General features: G+C 39.6%; 2 protein-coding genes across 4 annotated transcripts in view; one reads left to right on the forward strand and one right to left on the reverse strand.

The window, feature by feature from the left end:
* USP33 (ubiquitin specific peptidase 33) overlaps positions 1-12191 on the reverse strand; it is a 38427-nt gene extending 26236 nt beyond the window's left edge. For both annotated transcript variants that reach the window (XM_083867235.1, XM_083867236.1), the window contains exons 1-5: positions 12108-12191; positions 6489-6638; positions 5398-5451; positions 3296-3358; positions 745-897 (exon numbers count right to left, since the gene is read on the reverse strand). In XM_083867235.1, the coding sequence (XP_083723361.1) occupies positions 745-897; positions 3296-3358; positions 5398-5451; positions 6489-6569 (351 nt within the window). In that variant the 5' untranslated portion in view covers positions 6570-6638; positions 12108-12191. The remainder of the gene's footprint in view (positions 1-744; positions 898-3295; positions 3359-5397; positions 5452-6488; positions 6639-12107) is intronic.
* MIGA1 (mitoguardin 1) overlaps positions 11336-17241 on the forward strand; it is a 35895-nt gene continuing 29989 nt past the window's right edge. The window contains exons 1-5 of one of the 2 annotated variants that reach the window (XM_083867238.1): positions 11336-11400; positions 13361-13530; positions 15252-15429; positions 16448-16584; positions 16818-16944. In XM_083867238.1, the coding sequence (XP_083723364.1) occupies positions 13408-13530; positions 15252-15429; positions 16448-16584; positions 16818-16944 (565 nt within the window). In that variant the 5' untranslated portion in view covers positions 11336-11400; positions 13361-13407. Of the gene's footprint in view, positions 11401-12552; positions 12646-13360; positions 13531-15251; positions 15430-16447; positions 16585-16817; positions 16945-17241 lie in introns of those variants that run through there. The other variant, XM_083867237.1, reaches the window with a different exon arrangement.

A 17241-nucleotide genomic window follows, 5' to 3' on the forward strand; every position in this document is an offset into this window, starting at 1 on the left:
CACATAAATAAAAACCCTGAACAAAATGCTTTATAGACTTTGTAAGTTCCACTGATTTTTCCGTACATTATACCTGTTTCCCTGGAAGACTAAAGAAGGTTAAATATAATAGAACAGAAATTCAGAAGTCTGAACTCAGCTTTACATCAAGTGATAAGAATTTTTAGACAATAGATTCTTTTTTTAAATTCCAATGGCGATATTCCAATTGAGCTGCTGGCAGTTTATGAGGAAATGGTCAGATTACATTAATGTTAAATACTGAACTTTGAATATTTCTTTATTACACAGACTGAAAAACTGCCCATCTTTCTGTTCAACCTGTGCATGATGGTGTCTCTTCTACTGCTCTATGCCTTAAGCAGAACACATTTAGAAATATCGAACTTCTACTTGTGACTCTTTTAACCAAGTTACCGGTCATGTTTATACAACTACATTCCCATGCAATAAAGAAATAACACTTCCTTTTTCAGCTACAAGCATTATTCCAAACAATTGTACTTAAGAAATTGCAGTGGAACTTTCTCCAAGACACCACTGATCTAAGAAAAAAAAAACATCAGAGTGAAAACAACTGATGCCTGTAAAGCAAAAAAAAAAAAAAAAAAAAAAAAAAAAAAAAAGAAAATAGAGAGGAACTAATAGAAAGTTCAGCCACAAGAATGGAGGAAAAATCAGTCTCCTAATTAAGAGAAAACACAATGTTTACAGCTGCCTTTGTTCCACTGGGTTAAAAAATACCTGCACACTGTTTCCTTGTGCTTGGTGAGACAATCTTGTAGTTGGTAGTGGAGAATGAGATCCCAATTTTCTGTCCAGGAACACTTCCTTGCTACAGGCATAACACCAAACACGGAGAGTAGTAAGGTTGACAGTTAGGCAGTGCTTTGTCTCCTAAAACAGAACAAAACCCACAACTGGGATTCAGGAATTGAGAATAACTAAAAACTGCTACATGCAAGCTAGAATATATATTCAAATTCTAGGTTTTTCAATAATGAAACAAGTATGTGTGTTAGAATATTTAAAAAGAGCAATTCAGTTACTGAAAGTCTAGCACAAACATTCATTTTAATACAAATCACTCAAATTAGCAATAAGATGCAATCAGAATCTAAGACACTGTCATATCAGACATGCCTCTTTGTAATTAAAAATAGAGGAAGAAAGCCTTCTTATTCTTGTTAAAAGTGCTACAATTCACAACAAACCACTTTTTAAGGAATATCTGTAACTGGCCACAACAGGCGCTTCCTCCTCTACAATGTTTATTTCTACTGGTTTGCTGCAAGAAATTCAGGCCATTTGCCGCAATCTGAAGATAAAATTTTTAGTTCAGTTACAGTAAGAGGTCCTTATATTAAAGCAAAAATTCTAGACTCAAACAGTTCTTTTGTTGACAGCTTCACACTCTGAAGCAATATAAACTTGACAGATGAAGAATATTTTTATTGTTCAAATATTAGTATTTTTTTACCCTCCTTGCTTATTTTAAGATTGGGCACACAACTGCTATCTTCCTCCAAATATTTTCACTAATCCTTCCTGTATTTCTTCCTTATATGTTGGTATCAGACAGGTTTATAGACAATAAGGGATTTGCTAGAAATTAGGAAAATACTACAACTGCTGCAGGATGCCCAAGTTCCTCCTTCCTTCATTTAACAAAATCTTGTACAAGAACAATGGTTTTAATGTAAAGTGGGCTAAAATCTCATTAGGTAGCCCTCCCTCACTAAAAACCTCAGGCGTACATAAATAAATCAAATAATTTTAAACACAATCTGCTTAATTCTGCAGCTTCAGATCCATACATAATTACAAGACTTCAGAGCAATGGCCCAATGATTTCCTTGGAGTGGATGCAATGAACATGACTATCTGCAGTACAGGGAGCCTTGCTGGCGTAAACTGGAGTAAGCAGAAGTTGATTTGTGCCAACCTCACTTCTCTCATTTTAATAAGTTTATTGATATCTTTATTGAAGTAGAACCCAGAAAAGTGCTTATTATCCTCAAATTAAAATTAAGTAATAAGAAAATCAACCCAAGGGTGTTACTGACAGAGAATGAATACCTTGCCTGCTTTCTCCTACCTGGCAAGTACATAACATTGCTAAGGCAAAATGCAAAGCAGGAATAAACTACTGTAAGAAATCAAGAGGTATAAAACTGTAGGCAAGAAATTCAGGGACCATCTAGTCCCCAGTTACTCTAGAAACACCTAATTTCTGAGTCTATTGTAAAGGCTTTAGAACTCTGATTCAGCTTTAACACCTGATTAACAAAACCTGTGAAAATATTTACATAGATTTATATTAATGCACTATTGATTTGTATAAATACTCACTCTTCTCAAGGTCCTGCTTTGAAACAAAAAAACCAAAAAACCAGGAGTGGTGGTAAAATGTAGTCATAATACCACATACTTCTTGTAAAACCCCTGTATAAACTATTTCTTCATTTTAATATTCACCAGGGGTTTTTAGTCATTTTAGGGATCAAAAAATTTTCAGTGTGGAACTTTAGATGCATTTACTGACAAACTGTAAATTGATGGCAAGAATTTCATTACTCTCAAAATCAGCAACTCAGAAATGGGATGGTAATAAAACTGCCACCTCTCTGTGCCCAGAATACCTTATTTGGTTTATTTTGGCAAGTGTTCCCCATGCACACGTGTGTGCCCAGAACACACAGTGAGTTTAAGGCCCAGCACAGCCCTGGAAGAACTTGGCACGCTGGGGAACAGAGTGCACACACTCCACTGCTCCCACCAGGCTGGATCCAAGATCAGGACACAGCACGAAAGCATATGCTCAGCTCAGTCTTCAGTTTCTTCATCTGAAACAAGGTGCATATCACAAAAACAAAGCCCCTGTCTCTAGTAATTTATATTCCCTATCTTGCATCTCTTCAGCTGTCCATTAATGCAACTTTCCGCCTCTTACCCATCAGGGAGCCAGAAATTTAGACTGAAGTATTGAAGTACTACACATGAGCTGAGGTACTCAATAAGTCTTTCATCTGTGCATCTTGAAAATCATCAGTAATTATTGTTCTTTTTTTCATTTGCATCATCTTTTTTAGAAGAATTGCATAATTATGTAGCTGCACAAAACCTGTAAACTTACAGACTCCTAATTAGCAAGACCTGCTTCTATAACATGAAAATCAATTACAGCTAATCAAACCTCCACACAGTCAGCTAACATAGGTTATTGACCTCATTGAAATAAAACCTCTCTAACCCCACTGCTTCAAGGCACTGTGTTAGCAGCAAATACACATACCTGGGAATGGGTGGTACTGTGATCAACATGGGATTCACCACAGCCAACATACGTACATCTGTTCTGTTGGGCAAGAGACACAGAAGTACACAGAATTAAAAAGTGGTCTCAAACAGGTTTACAAAATAGGAATACACTGCCAGTCCCTTTAAAATTCCCTCAAATTTCAAACTTGCACAGTCCTACACAAACCAAGAGACATGCAGAGTAAGCAATAAAATATCACCTAAAGCAAAAAAGAATGCTGCAAGGTTTAACTCAACTCCTTGCACCGATGGGCAATGTTTAGAATATAATTTTTGGCCATTTTATATATTTATTCATATTACTGACAATATGCATTTTTTACAATTCCTTGTTTAGTAAAAATTGTTACAGAAAATGCAAAGTTAATGCAGTGTCTGAGTGGTGAAATACTGAATGGCAACAGCCTCAGACATGTTTATACAAAAATCCCTGCATGCCCCTATCTGCAGTGCCTACTCATCAGAGCATTACTTCACAACTAATTAGCTTCCTCACCTTTACATAAGTTTCCAGCACTATATGGCAAAGAACGTTCTGGTTACAACATGCAAATAATTGTCAATTTCAATCATGCTCATTGCAAAATATATTTGGCTGAGTTGAGTGTGGAATCTTGCAGCTGCTGATCACCAAGCAGTTTTTGCTAATTCCCTATTTGCATGAATCAGGCCAATCATACAGGAGGGGACAGCAGGTTATCTGTGTAACTCTCTGAGAATGTTAATTTATACAATCAAATAGTAGCTGAACATGGCCATTTTCTGTATTAAATGATCACAGGTATTTGGTAAGTTAGAGATTGTTTACATGCTGAGATCTCACCAGGTTTTTCTACTGAAAAAGGTGAAGACAAGATGCCAATTCATCCAAGAGGAGAAACATCACAGCATGACATTAAGTGTCCTACTGCAACTACAAGACTCTCCTATAGAAATATTGGTATAAAATTTAGTTTCTCAGTAACATTCTAAGAACTCTATGTGAGAAATAAACACCATGTTTTAAGCTTGACAGCATTTTCCCACCTGCCAGGTTGATGCATCCTTGAACACCTCTTCCCCACTCCTAAGAGGTTTTTTTATACATAATTAAAACTTCAGGCCATCTAACAAAAGACATTGAACTCTGTTTCTTTCCCCCTTCATCTCTGTTATTGACAGAAGGAGCAAAATGATCTCATCTCCTGTAACCACCATCCACCTAAAAGGACACAACTGAAGGGGATTATAAAAAATGCTCATACACAGACCTAAAGGGGGGCATTAGCCTAGAGATCTTTCTGACAGTACTTAAAGAAAACTACCATGAAATCAAGTCAAGCCTACAGGGCAAAACTTCAATCTCTGTAAACAGCTGTAAGTGCAAAGCACTCACAAGACATTTTAAAATCTAAGTTAACTATGTGCTTTCCAGTTGGCATCATAGATAAGTCAGAAGCAACATATTTGTATTTTCTTTAAATACAGTGAAAAATACAGTTTTTTATAGACAGCAAGAAGAGTGTGGCAAAAGCATATTTATGACAGAGATATACCTGAGGTAGAGACAGTATGAAATTTTTACAAAATAAGGAGAATGTTAATACAAGCTTCTGCAAGTTTCAAAATAAGGAGTTTTTCTGTGTTTTGCTTAAGAATAAAACTCACAGTATGCATTATTCTGTAAAATGTCTGTATTTACTGCTAGATGTTATGACTACAAATGCTAAGAAAGGCTTATAAAAAGTAATGTAATTAATTCAGTATTAATATATTGGTTTTTAGAGCTAAAGGAAAATACTAAAAAACCTTCAAAACTTGAAAGCTAAAAGTGTTATAACTCAAGTAAAAACACTTATATGCCATCTTCCTTCTTATAAAAAAATCTTACTGTTAGCATATTATTTTAAATTACAAGAAGTATGTACCCAATAGAAGTTAAATAATTTTAAAAATAAAGAACTGCAGAAGAAATTTTGCTTTTAAATGATAAGTTAAACCAATTTCAAGAACTTCATTACAGATGCTTCTTAAAAAAAAAATACTACCAAGTTTATCTTTACTAGAAAATTACTGTGGAACAACAGAACAACTTACCTCTAAACATGCCCAAAGGTTGGGTCCTCTGACTTTACAGTCCTGACAAGTGCCCTATTGAAGTTCAACACAAAAGCAAGTTTATTTCACTTACTTTCACCAGTAAACCCCAACTTCAAGACAAAACGAGGAAAAACACTGTAAAGCTTAGTATCAGATGAATACCATTAAGACTTTAAAGTTAACTTTAAAAAAGAGTTATGTTGATAACCAACCTAGTTTTTGCTTCCCATAATCTCAAGATCAGCATATTTTTCCACTAAAATCTCAGATTTATCTCTGATAAATCTTTTCATCTTAACCAAAAATTGCTTTTCTAAATAAGGCATAAATATGTACCATAACACATAATTATAGTAATCCTCATAACCGGTCTTTCTTATAAATTTAACATAAGAAGAAATGACAGTGATGGAACTTCTAATAAATTCATATTCCTTCTTTCAGACACCACCTGCAAAGGGTTTACACAAACAAGAAGCAACAGTAGAAAAATGCTGCGCTCCTCAGCAGCAAATTAACTGCGATAGAAATTAAGCACCATGGACAGAAAAGGTTTCAATTTTCATCACCTCCCAGCTACTTAAATGAGCTACAAGATCTTTCTTTCTTCCATTTATTGATACTAGCTGGAAGCCAAGAGCTCAGGAAAGGGAGGTTTCTCAAACTGTGGCTTCTCTATCAAAAAGAGAGAACTTTTACCCAAGTAAACTCAAGCCTAAATGCCTTTGTTACAGATTCTACTTGAAGTCAGTTGTACTCTACTACACTGATAGTTCAAATACCTAAATGCTGCAATGGCAATGAAAATGAAGTTCAGCTGGGTGCTCTGCTACCTCTTCTAACTAATGATTCCAATAAAACGTCACTTGTGGCAAAAGTGCTCTTTAAATGCTGAAAAATAGTTTTTCAGCTTCATCAAGCCCACAATTCTCCTCATACTTTATTAAAAACTTACTATTCCAGTAGAGGAGCTTTTGCCCATGCTTGACACTTAAATGCACCTTATAACTAATAATACACTAAAATCTGTACCTAAAAAACCTGACCAGTTAACAGCGATAGGAAGAAAGTGAATTGCTACAACTCACATGAGATTTCTGTATCAACTCCTCCTTTGTTATCTCACCAACCGATTCCAAGTGTGGGCAATTGCTGCTGGGTGACGACATTGCTGAAGCTTAGAAATTTATTTATCTTCTGAGATCCTGTAGCTGGAATTTTCAACATCAGGGAATCACCTGTCAACAGAAGTAAGAATGAGTAAAACCCAATTCCTTAGCATAAACAGCAATACTAGATATTTAATATGCAACATATACATAACTCTAAAAACAATTAGACTAAGTTAGTATAAATAATTTTATTAAGAGACTCCAATAGCCCAAAACTAAACCTGCTGATTTCATTCTAAAATGAAATCCAACGACTTCTAGGTCATAAACTAAAAGAAATCTGAATGGAACAGAGCTGATGTGGGTTAATTATTTAACTTTCTGGACTCTGCCATGGCACCCAAATGATATAAACATTAGTTTTCAAGCCTGCCTAAAACTGACCATGGCCTTGCCTCTATGTTCTGGAAAAGGATCTTTGCAACATGGCTGAAGCTGTGAAGGCTGAACTGCAGGAACACAAGACTCGTTTATCAAAGGAGAAAGAAACTTTATCTTGGTTTTATTTATTTACAAAGCGGCCCTCTAGATTCAGACATATTATATATCAAAAGGAGACTGAAACTTGCAACTCACACATAGCACTAAACACTCAGCAACTCTTTTATCTTGTTCCCTTTGCCCATCCAAGGTCTCTAGTGCAGACACAGAAACTTATCAGAAATAAAGAATGCTACATACAATCACTTTGTTATTATTATTTCAATAGTTGAAGAGAAAGCAATAGAAGGAAAATTAAAAAAAAAAACAAACCACAAACACTCTGTAATGTTCTTTTATTATAAATACTCCAATTGACTAATTCAGACAGGGACTATCCAATAACTTTGTTTTTGTCACTTAAGCAATTACTATTGATGACTCAATCTCTTTAAAAGCCAAAAAAAATTTAACTTTTTTTTCCCCAATTATTATCTGTTCAAAGTACCGCTCCTTTATCAAGATTTGCAATTAAAGTTCAGCTCAGTGATCAACCCTCCTTGATCTGTTTGCAGCCTTTGGCACTGTTATCAACACCTCTTTCCTCTTTGCCTGTGTGCTTTGGAAGCTTTAGGTTTGCTCCTTCCACTTAAAGGACCAAGCACTCATTTCAGTATTAAGCACCCTACAGTTCTGACAGAGTGGGGGAAAACAAACTTTGCCTAATGGGCACCTCAGACACACTCCCTGGAAAACTTTCAGCTTATTGTGTCTGACTTACCTTTTCCTTCCACTGCCTTGCAGTAAGATCCCTTTGAATCAAGAGCCATTTCAGTTCCCTTTGATAAGTTTTCTATGTGTGTGTATAAATAATCTGTTTTATTATTATAAACATTGTTGCATAAATAATACTATTGAAATATTACTTATTATTTGTAATGGAATAATATGTGATACTTAATGTTGTATTCCATGCACATATGTATATACATGTATATATACACTTTAATAAATTTTCTTTATATAGAAACAATTGCTTATATATAAATATTTATTATATATATGATTGTATATATAGACTCAAATATGAGTGAGTCTTTTTTAACATCATGTTAATAGTTGTTCAATAAAATATATCAGAACTTATCTCACAAGACTGAAAATACTACAGTAAATTAATCATTTAGGATTTTTTTTTTCTAGATGAGATCTGAATTCTCTTCCAGGACCAGTGGCATGACATTTAAAATGTATTATTCTAAAACATAAGCTCCAGCTGGAGAAGTATTTCCTCAGTTCAGTGACTGACTGTAATCTATATGCGCTGTTAGTGAAAGACACTTCAAATAAGGCAACAGATTTTCAAGCCAAAACTCCTCAACTTCCATCATATTAGCAATTCCTCTTTGAACTGTAACGTTCCCCTTCAGAACAGAAATGGCAACATGAATGCATGTTACATCTTCCACAGTTTGCAAATGTTAAAAAAGGACAAGTGAGTTTCAAATAAAGCCCTGAGAACATTAAATGCAGTGAGATGATTTAATACAAATGCTTTAGAAAGACTGATAAAATGGATTAGTAAAGCTTAAGGCTTATTTTTTTTTTATGGCAGAAGCTTTCTGAATGCATTATTCCAAGTAATACAAAGCAATGAATAGAGACTTTACCTCATGCTGCCAGATTTGTATTTAATGTATTTAACTTTTCATACAAAGAACTGCACAAATCCAAACCTGCAGTCCTGAACAATCCAAACCCGGGAGTTCTGTTCATGCCAATTTCTGTTTCTTGGTGCAATCTGCATCTCTCTTCTTCTAATAATCATCAGAAAGGCCCAAGCTGTTCAAACTTGTATCTCTGTGGATGTGGTCCCTATTCCTGTCCACATGGAGAGCACCTCTTGTGCAAGTGTAGTTCATGTTACAGATTCTTCACACGTCATTATATGAGCAAAGCTGAGTGGCTTTTCACCATTTGTTAACAAATCTTTACACACCTTCCATCTTGCAACACTGTGATAGCTCACTCTACTGCCATAACCTTGGTAGCATAATATACATAGCTGCAGAAACACATTTTGTAGAATTTTATGTTAAAGTCTAAAACTGTAAAATTAATTTCAAACATGACTCATCCTTCACCTAAGTCCCTGCAAGCCCAGGGTGGCCCCTCCCTCCCTGACCTTCCTCCATTTCACCACTTCCTACTCCATGTGAAGAGATGGCTTTTCTTCCCCTGCAGCTCATTATCACATCTGCTTTTACACCAGCTTCTACATTGCGTTGGCCTCATCCAAAAATTGTTTTTCTGCATTTTCAGTACAAAAATACCCAAAATAATCCAGCAAACCTACTTTTGTAGTTTCTCTTACATTCCATTTTATACTCCTGTTCCAAAGCTGGAGCATATCTCCATTTCATGATCCCAGTGAGATCACATAATCATAGAATCATTTGGGTTGGAAGACACCCTAGAGATCATCTGGTTCCAAAGCCTCTGCCATGGGCAGGGATGACACTCACTAGATCAGATTGCTCAGGGCTCCATCCAGGTTGGCCTCAGACACTTCCAGGGATGGGGCATCCGCAACTTCTCTGAACAACCTGTTCCAGTGCCTCACCACCCTCACAGTAAAGAATTTCTTCTCAATATCTAATCTAAACCTGCCCTCTGAGTTCAAAGCCATTGCCTTTGTTCTATCACTACAGGCCCTTGTGAAAAGTCCTGCTCCAATTCCCTTACAGCCTCTGTAGGCACCGGAGGTTGTGTAAGGTCTCCCTCTCTTCTCTTCTCCTGGCTGAACAGCCCCAGCTCTCTCAGCCTGTCTCCACACCAACTGCTCACGATCACACTCGTGCATTAAGGTTCTCATCAAATGCTTCCCACAGATCTGGACGAGAATTTCTCTCCCAGGCTATTGCCAGCTCTCTCCATTGTTTCCCCTCAGAGGTTTCAGTTCAGCTACCTCACTGCTCCATACTACCCCATCCCATTAACTGAACCAATTAATGCTCCAAAATAGGATTATCAACACGATTTTGCTTTGAGCATACTTCAAGAGAGAGTCATACTTCAAAGAAAAAATTCTCTTGAAGTCCAGTCTTGGAGGGTATTTTTGTGTTCCTGACTAGTCTTTTCATTCACCAAGGAAAAAAAAAATATAAGCCATCAGAGAAATGTGGATCAGAATCCAAAGCATCATGACCAGCAACCTATTGATTATTCAGTAGAATTCCACAGCAACACAAACTTGTGTGATGCTGCAATGGAAGACCTAATACACCCACAGAAAACTCCCATCAAACACTAAGAGAATTAACTGATCTTGAAAACTATCTTTGGGTCATGTAAGGAACCCGATATTTCCTAAAGCAACAAAACAGATTTTAAATTCTGTCAAAAAATTTTGGATTAATGATTTCATCTGCCTAGTTACAGCAGTTAACATTTCAAGAGATATTGAAATAAACAATTATATATGTTATATATTCCACTGATATTCTAAATATGGAGCCGTTTTAACAGATATTTTTACAGAGTTCAGTAAGGCAATGCTGATGGAAGATTTTAAGAATAAAAGAATTATTCTGAAGACATCAATTATGTCTTCATTACAGGCTTTTATTATTTTGTCAGTACAGCTCAGAATAACAGCATCTCAAAGCAGTAATCTGTAAGCTCAGGCTTCTCAGTTGCACTCACAGTTATTTTATCAGTGATGCATTGGAACAATTTCATTTCACGTTTATTTATATTTTATAGTAACAAAGCAAGAGTGACACAGGGTGCAACTTTGTACCTGAACACTTAATTACTTAGAATACCAAGGAGATCTGGAAGTTCAGTAATTATTTACCATATTAATATCCTTCACACTTCAGAAAAAACCCACCAGCATTCACTTGAAGCTATAAAAGCCCACTGAAGTGATAGCCTTAGGCACATTCAGACTGTTAAGATGCATATTTTTTATCACTTTTCTAAAATCTGTGTTATTTTTCAACAAACTTTACAGAAACTCCTATGATTACTTCTGTACCTGAATGATATTTTTACCAAACATAAAATTAGTCTTCTTAGTGTATGAAATTAAGGTTCACCTTTCCTATTTCTTGACCTAGGTGCCTTTATATTGCATCAATTAATAGGTACTTTAGAATTTTATCTCCCACCTCACCGTATTTTTATCTTTTTTTAATCTATCAACAATAAGCAAGTGCATCCCATTTCTTGAAAAAATGACACCACCAATCCCAGCTCTAGTAGAGAGCTTACTTTATCTATTTGGCATAAAACCTGGTATTTTCCCACTAAACATCATAAATATGCTCAATAACCTGGTCAAAGGTGCCTGGTTCTTCCCCTCAGGCACCAGGAGCCACCCACTCAAGCAAGACACAAATTGGTAAGTCACTTCCATTACATTTTTTTTTCCTGCCCTTACATACTGTTCCCACAGAGATAAGACATTTAAAAATATTCTGGAGTTGACAGTATATCCTCTTACAGGGTTAGACAGTTTTTATTTTATACTGGCTTTCAGGGCATACAGGCCACTCTTTCGTTTCTTTCTTCCACCGCGCTAAATCACAACTATGAAACCCATTAGCCAACCTCTATATTTCTAAGAGGATTTCCCTAACTCGGGCTTTGCCTAAGCGCAGGAGCAGCCTACAGTGATTTTCCACTCGGTGCTACCCCGGACTTTTCCCCCGGGCTGTTCCTCCCTCACAGCCGCCGATGGGCGCGCAGGGATGACCCGGGGAGCGAACGGGCCCTGTACCGGGGAACCACCGGCGTTGGGCAGTGCGGGGTACCCGCGGCACCGCAGCCGCACAGCGGCACCTCCAGCAGGGACCTGCGGGGCTCTGCGGCCGCCTCCAGCCGGCGGGAGGGCGGCCCGGCCCCGCACGGCCCCGCACCGGCCCCGGCCCCGCCGACCTCCGGCCCCCGCCCGGCCCTGGACCGCAGCTGCCGCCGGTCCGGCTCCAGGGACGGCCGCCACCGCCGCACCGACACGCCTCGGGCTGTGTGACCGGCCAGACACACGGCTCCCACCCCCCGCCACACCGAACCCTCCGCCGCTGCCCGGGCGGGCCCTTCCTCTCTTACCGGAGCAGCCGGGAGGATGCGCCGCGCCCGGATCCCGGAGCTCAGCCGGGCCGCGATCAGCCCCGCATCTCGCCCTTGCCTGCGGGGACAGCGGTGCTGCAGCGGGGCTGCCGTGGCGGAGCTGGGCGCGCCCGGGCCGTGGCTCGGCCGGTGCCGCCCCGCACACGCGCGGACGGACGGACAGACAGACGGGCGCGGCTGCCGCGACGCCGCCGCCGGACGCGCCCCGCACAAAGATGGCGGCGCCGAGCGCCCCGGCCGCTCCTGTGAGCGCTGCCCCGCACAAAGATGGCGGCGCCAGGAGCGCCCCGCCCCCGCCCGGCCGTTGGCAGCGGGAGCTGCCCGGAGCAAAGATGGCGGGCGCGGAGTCCTGACGCCGCGGGTCGGCCTCACGTGGTAGCGGCTCCTCCCGGCCGACGGCGGCCGCTTCTCCCTGTGCCGGAAGCGGATCCCGCCGGTCTCCGGGCGGCGCCGGGGCGGCAGCGGAGGGAGCTGCCCGCGGAGGGAGCTGCCCGCGGCCCCGGTGCTCGGCGGGCAGGTAACCGAGCGCGGCAGCTGAAGCGAGCCGGCCCGGGCCCGGGGAGAGGCGCGCCCGCTCTGACCCGGGCGGCTGCGGGGAGGGGGCTGAGGGGCGCGCGGGGCGCCCGGTCCTGCCCGCTGCCCGCCCGCGGGGCCGGGGCTGCCCGGGCTGGGGGGGCTCGGCCGGGCCGGGCGGAGGCGGTTCCTGCCCCTCCATCGCCCCCCGCCCGGACGCGGGTGCGCTCCCGGAGTGGCTTCGCCTTGTGTTCAGCACCAGGGAGCGGGAGAGGAGCGCCCGTGTCGAGAGATTACGTCAGGCTGTAGGGGCTCTTTCCCGTGCTGTGCCTGCAAAATAAACCGGGCGCTGAATGAGATGAGAAACTTTCTGGCTGCTCTCAGTTCTTTTAACTGTTTCAGCTGGAAAATACGTTCTCCCAGCAGTCGTGTTTCCGAGGCGGGGTTGTGGCCGTGCTGGTTGAGGGGCCGTAGTGCGGGCTCACAGCACACCCAGCCCTCCCTGGCCTGGTTGAGCATCTGCCCCTCTGCTACAGCACCGGGACAAACGGGGCCTCAGCCGAACCAGCAAATTCGCTGTCTCCACATTAAGTCTTGCCTCCACTCAAAGCCATCAATCAAACAAGTCATGTACCTGTGATGGAAGAGATTCCAGCTTGTAGAAGAAAATCGTCCTGGGCTTCTGTTGCATAACTTAGTGTGTATCCTTCATTTGACAGAGTATTCCAGAGACCGTCTGTGATTGTTTTCAAGACAGTTTCACTGAATGAGGTATGGGAGAGAAGGAGCCATGTCAGAAGAAGCTGTTACTGAGACACGATTTTCTCTGAAGACAGTAGCTTTACGGGTGTTTCATCTCCCCCTTTCTTGGTATTATTCTCTTAACCAGGTAATAAATACATTATCTAAATATTGTTACTTTTGTTATACTTTTAGAAGTTTGTTGCAGTGTTGTACCTGCTCTTATGAGTGTGTATTAAATTTGTACAGAATACCTTGGGGTTTAGTTTGTTTATAACACTGAACTAAAATAAGTGTGTCTTTTCGTCTTTTTCTGCTAATAAAGACTTAGCACATCATCCTACAACTTCTTTACCTGCAGTGTTTGTGTATCTGTTTTGTAACAATGCAGTGATTCTCAAAATACCAAAATTCTCAAATTGTCTTTTTTTTCTTGTAGATTTTTACAAGCTAAAGATAATTGTCAATAAATTTTAAATAATAGTTTTGAGTTTTGCTTTTAAAACCAGGTCTTTAATATGACTGTATTTTATTTATATTGAACTAGACACTTACAGGCAGAAGCTATGTAATATTTTTCTGTTCCCTGTAAGTACTTTTCTTTTACTGCATATAAAACCAGGATGAGATATTCTCTGTCTCAGCTACATATGCTCATTTCCACATTTTTTTCTATATATTAAATACTTCAAAACTCTCACTGCAAAAATCACTGTTATCTTTTTCATGTTGCAGCATACTTACGTCCTTTTTAAATACCACATGCAACTCCCTTATGTGCAACTATTAACTTTCCTCTTTTTAGAGGTTTTCATTTCACTGTTAATAAATTTATGATCACGTTTGTAGGCACACACAAATTTAAAGAAATCCACTTGTGTTTCTTCGAAAAGTTTGTTTCAACATTTAATTTTGTGGTCTTAGAGGTTTTGATCCCAGGTGTTTGGTTGTTAACTCTTTTCTGTGAAATACAGTAGTCTTTTGTAAGTTTTTTAAGTTTTGTTTTGGTGCTATTTCCTTTTCCTCACAGAGCACAGTGGTAGTTGTAGACCTCAGTCAAGGTACCAGGAAGGGCAGGGTTCTCAGGTCTAAGGTGCTTGACTTGTTGACTGTAAACTCAGTGCAGAGAGAAGCTTTCAATGTTTCTTCAGATTGCACAGTGGTGATAGTATTTACCAACTGCACAGCAAGCAGGAGTGCCAGAGTGCAGTGGTGCTCTGTGTGCTCTCTCTGGTATGAGGAATCACGTTACACAAACACCGTAAGAGGCCCAAGAACTGTGAATCTGTTTTCTCCCAGCAGTCTGTTCCTCAAGCAGCATAAGTTTCCAAAAGATTTTGTGACTGTGAATTGTGGTTTCCAGTTAAATGGCACTTTTCTTCTTTGTGTGTCTTGTTACTTTGTATGTTATGAATTTTGTTAATGGCTTTTGATCCAAGTTGTTTGTGTATGTGGTTCTTATTTACTAATTTAAACACCTATAGACCTATGACTGATCTAGATCCAAAATAAAATGTAAATTTTTTTCAAAGCTGTTAATTTAGAGAAGTGTATTTAAATACACGTTCTATTCAAATTGAAACACTGCATGAATGTTGGCATTAGGATCTTCCACTCTTTCAATGTGCAAGAAGTAGTGTAGTTGCAACAGGCAAGTTCCTTCTCAGTATTTTTTGCTGTTAGAAATTTAATTGAAGCCCTACATTATCCTGGCATTAAGAAAAAATTAAAAAAAACTGAATCTTTGTTTGAAAATCATTTACTTAGATCCCCATAGTCTATGGATATGCAATATACCTTATGGTTCTTGGTGCTGCAGTCTGTCTCTCAGTATATATATTTGCAATTAAATCACACTTTTATTTTCAGATAAAGCTTTCCCCGGGGCTAAAGAAACTTTTCACAGTAACAGCAGTGAGTGCAATATCTGTGATTTTTCTGGCCCATCACTTTAAAAGAAGACGTGGAAAGAAAAACAAGAAAGTGCCGCCATGGGAACCAGCTCATCTCGTATTAGAGTGTACCAAAGCAGCTGCTTCAGAAAAGGGTAAGTCATGAAACCCCCCAGTTGGTTTTGGGGTTTTTGTTGTTTTCTAGGAGAGGAAAAAATGTTGTGTGAGGGGATGGGTGTGCCTAACTGCAGTAGTAAACCAAACTGTTTTCCTTCGATCATGGAATGGTTTGGGTTGGAAAAGAACTTTAAAGTTCATGCAGTCCAACCCCTGCGTTGAGTAGGGATGTCTTCACTAGACCGGGTTAATCATGGCCCCATCCAGCCTGGCTTTGAATGTTTCCAGGGATGGGGCATCCATGACTTCTCTGGGCAATGCATTCCAGTGTTTTAGTACCCTCATTGTAAATACTTTTTTCCTTGTTATCTAATGTAAATCAGCCCTCTTTTAGTTTTAAAACCACAACCCCTTAGCCTGTTGCAGCAGGCCCTGCTGAAAAGTCTGTTCCATCTTTCTTATAGGCCCCCTTCAAGTACTGAAAGGCTGCAGTAAGATCTCCCTGGGGCCTTCTCCAGGCTGAGCAACCCCAGCTTTTAGCCTCTCCTCATAGGGGAGGTGCTCCATCCCTCTAATCATCTCCATGGGATAGAGCACTTGAGTGGGTTTGAATTATTAGACTTTACATTTTTCTAATTTTATATGTTTCTAATTTGCCAAATTAGAAACAAGATTACAGTATCTTAGAAAGAAGTTGGGCTTCTTGTCAAAAGTGAAGTTTTAATCATGAACCATGGTTAAAACTCTTTAGCAATAGTGTATTAACAATAGACTATTGCAAGAGCTTTGCCATTCTTGCATGTTTATCTCAATACAGAGAAATTCAGATCTGATTTTTTATAGAATAGGCAAATAATTGAGCTAAAATGCATCATTATGGTTACAGATAGTGAATTCTAATGTGTAGTTTCTCAAGTAGAACTGTAAATAAAAGAATAATTGTGGTTTGCTTCTAAATTGGATTTTATTGAAAAGACTAAATGCAATTATTGATAGATTTGCAAAAGAAGCAATATTTTGAGTTTGCAAGAGCTTTAAAATAAATGTATCTCTTAGGTTCTAGTTGTTCCAGTAGTCGACAGAACTTGACTCTTTCTCTGAGTTCTGCCAAGGAAAAAGGATCTCAGTCCTGTATCTATGCAAATGGAGGACTTTTCAGTAAATACTCTGGTTCAGTTCAAAGCCTGGCCTCGGTAAGTAAAAATATTTTAAGGCTCTTGAATGTCTGTTAACTTGTGTTGAATATGCATCTAAAGGCTTCACTGAGCTGAAGGAAGTTTCCTGAACAGACTGCTAGAGATGCTGAGAAACCACTCTCCTTACCACAGAGTAAAACCAGTTTCTAGACAGATGGCTTGGATGTATTGTACTCTGGCAGGAATGTGGTTCTAAGGATACTCCCTATAACAACACTTTGTTTTTTAAGGTTCAGAGTGCCACGTCTTGTCACAGTTGTGCTTGTGCCAATTCTAATTCCTGGGATAAAGCAGATGAAGATGACATTAAGCTTGTCAATATTCCAGTGACTACACCTGAAAATTTATATTTGATGGGTAAGTCATAATAAGAATATTCAGCATCTGCTTACAGTGATTGCAAATAATTTTTTGGGTTTATGTAAAGTGACACAGAATATTATTGTGTTCTTTCTCAGTGTCCTGTTGGCAAGTGTCTGAGAACATTTCCATAAAATAATGAAATCATACTTGATCTAAAGTTAGTTTTCCAGAATACTTTTCCTTCCACTATTTGCAGTAGTAATCCTTAAAATCAAGCCCTGACCCATGCAAAAAATGGTCACGGTTCTTTACACAAAAAGAAAGTAAATATGTACTGGAAATATACTGGTA

The sequence above is a fragment of the Zosterops lateralis genome (assembly GCF_965231275.1).
Source record: "Zosterops lateralis genome assembly, chromosome: 9".
NCBI classification, from domain to species: Eukaryota; Metazoa; Chordata; class Aves; order Passeriformes; family Zosteropidae; genus Zosterops; species Zosterops lateralis.